At 45.9% G+C, this 9816-nt stretch overlaps 1 protein-coding gene across 6 annotated transcripts; it reads left to right on the top strand.

Annotated features, from left to right (window-relative positions):
* The first annotated feature begins 152 nt into the window (after nucleotides 1–152).
* Nucleotides 153–9207, top strand: TSACC (TSSK6 activating cochaperone). 6 transcript variants are annotated; one of them, XR_012435290.1, is made up of 4 exons: nucleotides 153–205; nucleotides 1318–1374; nucleotides 4476–4567; nucleotides 6796–6924. XR_012435290.1 is itself a non-coding variant. In XM_015451484.3 (4 exons), the coding sequence occupies exons 2-4, from the start codon at nucleotides 1341–1343 to the stop codon at nucleotides 9128–9130; spliced, it is 303 nt and encodes a 100-aa protein (XP_015306970.3). In that variant the 5' UTR covers nucleotides 153–205; nucleotides 1318–1340; the 3' UTR covers nucleotides 9131–9207. The 6 variants fall into 6 exon arrangements, 4 of the variants coding, with proteins under 4 accessions (XP_015306970.3, XP_045217421.2, XP_015306969.3 ...); XM_015451484.3 differs by lacking the exon at nucleotides 4476–4567 and adding an exon at nucleotides 8991–9207; XM_045361486.2 differs by lacking the exon at nucleotides 4476–4567 and adding an exon at nucleotides 8980–9207.
* Nucleotides 9208–9816: the final 609 nt, after the last annotated feature.

Here is a 9816-nt window from a genome sequence, read left to right as displayed (position 1 = left end):
GACCAGACAAGTTAGGCAGAGAGAGCACGATGAAGGCACTGGGAGGGCACAGGCGCTTGCGCAATAGGGTGGCCGCTCCCGGCCGCGTGCAGCGCGAACGTCGGCGCAGGCGCCAAGGCTCTGGCAGTTGGCCGGCACGCCACTACGCATGTGTGTCAACTCTAGGGTTGGGTGCTGGGGTTGCGGCTTTCGGTTAACACCGCAGGTGAGGTCGTTAAACTGTGTATTGCGACTCGGCTCCTATCCGACCGTGAAGGCTAAGAAAGGCTTGACAGTTTCCACTCTTTTGTTCTAGCCTTAGCAATAGGTGGACTAGAGAGGCGGGACTCCGGCCAGCAGATGGGGGAAGACCTGGCCGGCTTGGCCCTGGGTGAAGTGGGAGTTGTAGTCTTACAGTGCGGGACTGGGCAGCCTTTTTCCGGGCACACTGGGAGTTGTGGTTTATCGCATCTGGACTAATGGCTGTGTGTGGACTTTTCCCTTCTTAGGAAATGCTTTCAGTGAGGCTGTGAGCAGTACCGGAGGGTGATGGCTTGCGTTTCCTTAAGTTACCCTATCTAAAATATTTTCCCAAGTATTTCCGCCGGGCGCTGTGGCTCACGCCTGTAATCCCAGCACTTTGGAAGGCCGAGGCGGGTGGATCACCTGAGGTCAGGAGTTCGAGACCAGCGTGGCCGATATGGTGAAACCCCGTCTCTAATAAAAATACAAAAATTAGCCGGGAGTGGTGGCGCGCGCCTATAATCCCAGCTACTCGGGGGGCTGAGGCAGGAGAATCGCTTGAACCCTGGAGACGGAGGTTGCAGTGAGCTTAGATCGCGCCACTGCACTTCAGCCTGGCGACAGAGCGAGACTTCATCTCAAAAAAAAAAAAAAAAGTATTCCCTGTGGTGCTTTGAGATTTTATTTCCCCACATCCATCCCTCTCCCGCTGTCCTCAGTCTTAGTTAGAGATGATGGGGAGCCAGAGTTTTAAAATTACCATTCGGGATAGGAGAAGGACTCATCATACCGTGGAAATTAAAACATGGTGAGAACACGGAAAGTAATTGCCCGTTCATCAGAGAGGTTTAAGGTTTGGCTTTGGTTAAATTACTATTTTGTCCAGAAAAAAAAAATGAAGCACTGGTATAGAAATAACTGTTTTCCAAACTAGTGAAGGAGAACAGTCACGCGTTTGGCCATGAAATAGAGTTTCCTACTTTTTCCTCCGCAGACTGGAACAGCCTGAGATCTGCTGGAGACAACTTAGGAAATTGTCATAGTGAAAATACTAGCATGGATTGTTGATCATCTGATGCTATGATTCTTTCCCAGGCACCACACCTGTTGGTGTTCAGATGGAGCAGCACACTAGTCATCCTAACAGAAAAGGTGTGTGTTGGAGGCCCTGCTTCCCCTCCCTTAAAAAGCAAGACCTCCTTTGCATTCCCCATTAAATTGGGAGCATTGCTGTATTCCCAGAACCTAGAACTGGATCTGTTAAATAGTAGATGCTCAGTAATTATTTGTTAAATGAATTTATTATTCTTCCTTTGTATCTTCTCTTAATACTTAGAACAAGATTGTGTACAGGATCTTAGAAGACATGGTGTTAGCTAGAGTGAACAGATACTGAGTTATAGTGGGACAGTTCCATTGGTGGCCAGGGAAATGCCTGAGGCCTTCTGACTCCAGAGCCTATCCACTTAACTTTAGGTGGAATACATTATCTGAAAGACCTACTATTCCAAAACTTGGACATAATTTTTTTTTTTTTTTTTAATACGGAGTTTTGCTCTTGTTGCCCAGGCTGGAGTGCAGTGGCATGATCTTGGCTCACCGCGACCTCTGCCTCCCGGATTCAAGCAATTCTCCTGCCTCAGCCTCCCGAGTAGCTGGGATTACAGGCATGTGCCCCCACGCCCAGCTAATTTTGTATTTTTAGTAGAGATGGGGTTTCTCCATGTTGGTCAGGCTGGTTTCCAACTCCGGAGCTCAGGTGATCTGCCTGCCTTGGCCTCCCAAAGTGCTGGGATTACAGGCGTGAGCCACCGCGCCCGGCCCCAGCTTGGACATAAATTAACTAGCTCTTTTCACAGAGTATGTAGTGCAGTGGTAAAGAGCATGACTTTGGAGTCTACAGGACCAAATTTAATTCCAGCTGCTATTTGCCAGACCCTCTTTTTTTTTTTTTTTTTTTTTTTTGAGACGGAGTCTCAGCTGTTGCCCAGGCTGGAGTGCAGTGGCACGATCTCGGCTCACTGCAAGCTCCGCCTCCCGGGTTCCCGCCATTCTCCTGCCTCAGCCTCCTGAGTAGCTGGGACTACAGGCGCCCGCCACCGCGCCCGGCTAATTTTTTGTATTTTTAGTAGAGACGGGGTTTCACTGTGGTCTCGATCTCCTGACCTTGTGATCCACCCGCCTCGGCCTCCCAAAGTGCTGGGATTACAGGCTTGAGCCACCGCGCCCGGCCCAGACCCTCTTTTTTTTGTTTTTGTTTTTGTTTTTTGAGATGGAGTCTCGCTCTGTCGCCCAGGCTGGAGTGCAGTGGCCGGATCTCAGCTCACTGCCAGCTCCGCCTCCCGGGTTCACGCCATTCTCCTGCCTCAGCCTCCCGAGTAGCTGGGACTACAGGCGCCCGCCACCTCGCCAGGCTAGTTTTTTTGTATTTTTTTTTTTTTTTAGTAGAGATGGAGTTTCACCACGTTAGCCAGGATGGTCTCGATCTCCTGACCTCGTGATCCACCTGTCTTGGCTTCCCAAAGTGCTGGGATTACAGGCTTGAGCCACCACGCCCAGCCTTGCCAGACCCTCTTAAGCAGTTTACCTACTTAGAATCACTGCAACCTCTGCCTCCTAGATTCAAGTGATTCTTGTGCCTCAGACACCCAAGTAGCTGGGATTACAGGTGTATGCTGCCACGCCTGGCTAATTTTTGTATTTTTAGTACAGATGGGGTTATGCCAGGTCTTGAACTCCTGGCCTCAGGTGATCGACCCACTTTGGCCTCCTAAAGTCTTGGGATTACAGGCGTGAGCCATCGCGCCCAGCCAGTTTACCACTTATTTAATGCTCACAATTCTACTAGAAAATACTGTTAACCCCACAACAGATTGAAACATTTAAATTTACTGCTACTAAGGGATGGGCTAAGGGTATAAAGCTAGGCCTAACTAAAAGACATTATTCATTCACACATATTAACTGTGGAATCTTGAGCAAATTTCCTGACTTAAGTTTCCTCAAGTAAAATGTAGGTAAAGCTACCTACTTTATCTGCATTCCTCAGGTCACATTCCCCAGTTCCACAAGACTCTCATAGCACTTACTGAAATGTAATAGTGTGTGTGCTTGATCACCTAATGACTGTCTACACTGCAAGACTATCAGTTCCAGGAGAGTAGTGACCACATCTGTTTAGCAGACTGTGGTATCCACAATGACTCTACTTTAAGGGTCATTGTGAGAAACATATAAGAGAATGTACGTAAAGCACATTTTATTATCATATCCTCTGTTCTGCCTCCTTTGGCCTCTCTCCACCCTCATCCTCTGTCATACGTTGTCAGAAATACAGCTCCTTTAGTATAGAGTGTATGTAAAGCAGTCTCTTTTTTTTAAATTAAAAACAATTTTTAATTTCTCATGCCACCTTGTGTAAAAATGTGTAAAGCATTCTTCAAACCTTATAACCCAGTATAAAATGCATTCTCGGCCGGGCACGGTGGCTCACGCCTGTAATCCCAGCACTTTGGAAGGCTGAGGCGGGCGGATCACGAGGTCAGGAGATCGAGACCATCCTGGCTAACACGGTGAAACCCCGTTTCTACTAAAAATACAAAAAATTAGCCGGGCATTGTGGCGGGCACCTGTAGTCCCAGCTACTCAGGAGGCTGAGGCAGGAGAATGGCATGAACCTGGGAGGCGGAGCTTGCACTGAGCCAAGATCATACCACGGCACTCCACCCTGGGTGACAGAGCAAGACTCCGTCTCCAAAAAAAACAAAATGCATTCTCATATGTCTAGGAAGGACTCAAATTATTTTGAAGTGCAATTTGCATGGGAATTAACATATTTTGCATGGAAATTAACACATTATTGAGAAGAGTCTTGAGACCTGAGTTTCAGCTTCTGTCTCCTTACCACATTCTGTACAAACCATCAAATGAGCTGATGACTCTGGAGCAGGAGGGAAAAGAAGATGGATGACCTACCAGTAGAGCTTGGAAAATCCACAAACCCAGTAACCCAGTGCAAAAGAAAAATAGCAAAACCAATTAAATATATTTTCCTCACCAAGAGTGACTGACAGAGAACAGATTTCAGTTTTCATAGGCTCAGTGACCTTCCAGACAGAAAGCATCTCACCCTGGCACCCACATATAAGCACTTCTTCCTCTTACCAGGCCATTCCTTCTGTTGCCCTCTGAGTAAAGAACAAGAATAAGACATCTTTCTTCATACAACCTACTTTTCACACTTCTGCCACCAGGCTTGTTTTTTATGAAGAGGCCCTTCTTTATCCTTCAGATCCCAGCTGAGATACCACTTCCTCAGGACATGTTTTCCAGCTCTACAGACTAGGTCAGTTGCTTTCATAGCACTTACTGAAGTGTAATAGTGTGTGTGCTTGATCACCTAATGACTGTCTGCACAGCAAGACTGTCAGTTCCAGCAGAGTAGTGACCACTTCTGTTTAGCAAACTGTGGTATCCACAGTGACTGACACATAGCAGGCACTTAGCTGTCTCTTATGTGTGTGAATGAAAATGAATTGTTTTTCCGTCCTTTCTTGATTTCATTATAACAGTGAATTATTGTCTCCCTACTGTCTTGCCTTTTTAACTCTTACCTAGTTCCAGCTGTCTGACTTTCCATCCACTGCCCTTGTCTACTTTGCCACTTCCTTTTCATCTTCTAGACTCTTGAGGAGGAGTTCTTTGAAGGTTCAGTTTTTCTCTCTCTGTTTTTTAGCTTGGAGAGCTAATGTATTTTTGCAGCTTCTTTATCTTCTTTTTGGGGCTGGCCTGGCAGTTTGACCTTTCACTTGAGCTCCGGTGCCAGCTCTCTGGCTGTTTTTCTAGGCACTTCTATTGGCATTTCCTACTCTCACCTCAGATTCAATATGTCCAGATGTGATTATGTTAATATGAGAGTTGAGTTGTACTCAAACTTCTTTAAGTCAAAAAGGCAATTCAGGGGTTGTGCAGTTGGGAGAGATGCTGAAGTAGCTCACAGAATAATGGGAAGAAGAGTGGCAAAAACCAGGGCCTCAGGGACTAAAACTGGAGATTCAGTGCCTCTTGGTGTCTGTGTGTCCATCTATCTCCTATGCTTTTTCTTGTCTCTGATCTCTTGCTTTTATCCACTTCTCATGGTGTAGTAGCCATATAGCTTTCACTGGGCCCAACCATACATTTTCTCAGAATAGGAGATCAGAAGAAAGTAAATTTCTTAGATACGGAATCCATATATTGATCCCAGGGAATGACTCTGGCCCAGCTTACCTCATGTGCCTACTCCCTTGGCTCAGTCACAGTTGCCAAGGGGAATGGGAATACCATGATTGGCCTGTATTGGGTCACAGGCCAATCCTTGTTAGGGAGAGGGGCTTGATTGTGGTCTTACCAGTATAGCCTGGCTTCTCAAGCTTTTTGTTGTTGTTGTTTTGTTTTTTTTGAGAAGGAATTTCACTTTTGTTGCCCAGGCTGGAGTGCAGTGGCGTCTTGGCTCGCTGCAATCTCTCCCTCCTGAGTTCAAGCGATTCTCCTGCCTCAGCCTCCCAAGTAGCTGGGATTATAGGCACCCACCACCACGCCTGGCTAATTTTGTATTTTTAGGAGAGATGGAGTTTTACCATGTTGGTCAGGCTACTTTTTGAACTCCTGACCTCAGCTGATCTGCCCGCCTCGGCCTCCCAAAGTGCTGGGATTACAAGCATGAGCCACCGTGCCCAGCCACTTCTCAAGTTTTTAAGATTTAGTGAATATCCTCTACCAGAAGGCAGGTAGAGTTCTCTCACTACTCATATTGATCTCTTCTCCCTTTTAAAAAACATTCACCTTGGCCGGGCGCAGTGGCTCACGCCTCTAATCCCCCAGCACTTTGGGAGGCCGAGACGGGAGGATCACGAGGTCAAGAGATCGAGACCATCCTGGTTAACACGGTGAAACCCTGTCTCTACTAAAAATACAAAAAAATTAGCCGGGCATGGTGGCGGGCGCCTGTAGTCCCAGCTACTTGGGAGGCTGAGGCAGGAGAATGGCATGAACCCGAGGCGGAGCTTGCAGTGAGCCGAGATTGCGCCACTGAACTCCAGCCTGGGCGACAGAGCAAGACTCCGTCTCAAAAAAAAACAAAAAAACAACAAAAAAAAATTCACCTTTACATGTAATCACATAGTATAACTAACAGATAAAAGGCTTTTATTTTCACCCCAGACTATCAGACTCATTGTTTATGTCCTCGTCTTGTTAGATCACTGTTTCACCTGCGATTTGTCTTCCTAACTAGATAATAAGCATCTAAGAAACCACGTCTTAACCTATCTCATGTACTCGCTAGGATTTAGTATAGTCGCAAACATGTAGTGTGTATCAGTAAGAACTTGTAAACAGATTTTAGCTTATCCCACTCCTGCTTGGTTTCTCTTAATCCTATTATGATTTCCTTTTTGTCTTATGTGTCTTTCTGATATGTAACATATTCAAGGCAGGGCCTGGGCACCTGCTTTCATGGACCAGGTGCAGGGATCTAATTAGAATGGCTGTCCCTTGTTGGAATGAGCTCTGATTTAGTTACCTCTGATTTAGTTCCAGCCAAAGAGGAAGCTAATGCTGTGCCTCTTTGTAGAGCAAAACCCTCCCCCAGCTATATTAATCTTCAAGCAAGTTCCCCACCAGCCACTTTTCTGAACATCCAGACAACAAAGCTGCCCTCAGGTAAGTATGTAGGGAGGGTTTTCTAATGGACTCAGCAGGGGGAGGGGTTGCATGGAGGAGGTGGCTTGAGCTGTCACCTATTGATCAAGAGCCAAATCTATGTTAGGCATCTATAGATTTTTCCATGGTAGCTTGTTGATTATTTAGTTTCATTGATTTCATTATCATCCCAGTTCTACCAACTTGTATTGTTTCCTTGCTTGTTAGCACCTTTGCTAGACTAGGCAGGAGTGAAGTGAACCCCTCATTGCTTACTGATAATTTTAGTTAAAAGATGGCCAGGTTTACCCCTGTTCACTTGGGAAGGTAAAATTTTAAAAAATGGTGGCCAGAGAAGGAAACTATTAGCTCAGTCTCAGGTTCTTTGAATTTTCATCATTCATCTTCCCCTGGGGAGGTCAGTGGGTATTTGGCATAGCTATGGGGAACCAAACAGGGCACTAACTAGATAGTCATAACCCCTGTTTTTGAGGACCTCAGAGTCCAACAAAGAAGTCAAGACTGATAAAAATACAAACAGCAGATAATATAATTACCAAAGTTAACTGGCTGTGTATAGTGTAGTTTAAAATATTAGAAAAAGTAGCTGGGCACAATGGCTCACGCCTGTAATCCCAGCACTTTGGGAGGCCGAGGCAGGTGGATTGTCTGAGGTCAGGAGTTCGAGACCAGCCTGACCGACATGGTGAAACCTCATCTCTACTAAAAATACAAAAATTAGCCGGGTGTGGTGGCAGATGCCTGAAATCTCAGTTACTCCGGAGGCTGAGGCAGGAGAATCGCTTGAACCCGGGAGGCGGAGGTTGCAGTGAGGCAAGACTGGGCCATTGTACTCCTGCCTGGGCAACAAGAGTGAAACTCCGTCTCAGAAAAAAAAAAAAAAAAGAATGGACTGACGGGGCGTGGTGGCTCAGGCCTGTAATCCCAGCACTTTGGGAGGCCGAGGCGGGCAGATCACCTGAGGTCAGGAGTTTGAGACCAGCCTCACCAACATGGTGAAACCCCGTCTCTACTAAAAATACAAAAATTAGCTGGGCATGGTGGCACCTGCCTGTGATCCCAGTTACTTGGGAGACTGAGGCAGGAGAATTGCTTGAACTGGGAGGTAGAAGTTGCAGTGAGCTGGGATTGTGCTGCTGCACTACAGCCTGGGAGATGGAGCAAGGCTCCATTGAAAAAAAAAAAAAAAAAGAAAAGAAAAAGAAAATTATTAGAAAAAGAATGGACTGGCCAGGTGCAGTGGCTCACGCTTGTAATACCAGCCCTTTGGAAGGCCAGGGCGGGCAGATCACCTGAGGTCAGGAGTTCAAGACCAGCATGCGCAACATGGTGAAACCTCATCTCTACTAATGATACAAAAATTAGCCGGACATGGTGGCACATGCCTGTAATCCCAGCTACTCAGGAAGTTGAGGCAGGAGAATTGCTTGAACCTAGGAGGTGGAGGTTGCAGTGAGCCGAGGTCGTACCATTGTACTCCAGCCTGGGTGACAAGTGAAACTCTGTCTCCAAAAAAAAAAAGAATGGACCGATGCAGCAAGAATGGTTGAAGTTAGGGAACTTCAGGTCAGTGAGACACTATGTCAGGTAACAGAGGAGGCTGAGGTATCCCATGAGCTCTAGGGAAGTTAGGACTCCCTCCCAGACCATTTCATTCACTTATCAAATATTTGTTATATGCCGGGCATTTTTCTAGGTGCTGGGTTAAAGTAGTGAATCAATCAGATAAAAATCCTTGCCTTCCTGGAGCTTACATTCTAGAAGAGGAACTTAGACAAAAATTAAGTAATTATAAAATATGCAATATGACCATAAATATTATGGGAAAAGTAAAACAAGGGAGAGAGGTATAAGTTCCAATGACTGATTTCAAATTAAAATAGGATAGCCAGGTATGCCTCACTGGGAGGTGACAGCTGGGCAAAGGTATGTCTGGGTTGGGTTGTGCCTGGAAAGATTGGAGAGGTCATTTTATTAGGGTCCTTCTAACCTCAGTACAATTACCAAATCTCTCTCCTTTGTTTCCTTGCACCTCCATTGCTTTTCCTTCTGGAGTTGATCACAAGCCCAAGGAATGCCTAGGACTCCTGGAATGTATGTATGCCAACCTCCAGCTTCAGACCCAGCTCGCCCAACAACAGATGGCTATTTTGGAACATTTACAGGCATCCGTGACACAACTGGCTCCTGGGAGGGGAAGCAATAACTCTTCTCTCCCAGCCTTATCTCCTAATCCATTGTTAAATCACCTGCCCCAATTCAGTAAATGAATTGTGGAACAAAGTTATTGTGTTTTTTTTCCTCTGTCTTCCCAGTAAACCCTTGTTGGAATCTGGGTATATGTATTCTACATATGGTTAATTTGTTCACAGGTTCATAATAAGTGCTCATTGAGTTCAAAGCATTGTACAAAGGAGTTTGGGGGAATTACTGTCTAACGAGGCAGACAATTCATTGCAAAATGTAGTGGTATTCTGAAAGGGGATGGAGGTTAAGAAATAACACTGGAGATTACTAGGATACAACTGGACCAATTTTAGAATCTTGCTGGAGAATGTGGCTTTATGATGCCACTTGAAGAAGGGAGGGGTTGGGTGGCATGGACAGATGAAGTCAGGTAGGTCCATATCAGTTGGGAAGCTTGGACAAAAACCTAGAGGTAGATGTATTAGTTAATTCTTGCATTGCTATAAATAAATACCTAAAGTTGGGTGATTTGTAGAGAAAATATGTTCATTTTGGCTCATGGTTTGGTTCTGTAGGCTGTGTGTGCCACATCTGCTTCTGATGAGAGCCTCAGGGAGCTTTGCATCAGGCAAAGATGAACAGCATGTCACATAGCAAGAGAGGGAGCAAGAGAGTAAGTGAGAAAGAGAAGTACCACACACTTTT

This window comes from Macaca fascicularis, chromosome 1 (genome assembly GCF_037993035.2).
Source record: "Macaca fascicularis isolate 582-1 chromosome 1, T2T-MFA8v1.1".
In the NCBI taxonomy this organism is placed as follows: Eukaryota; Metazoa; Chordata; class Mammalia; order Primates; family Cercopithecidae; genus Macaca; species Macaca fascicularis.
This window is presented reverse-complemented; position numbering and strand designations above follow the sequence as displayed.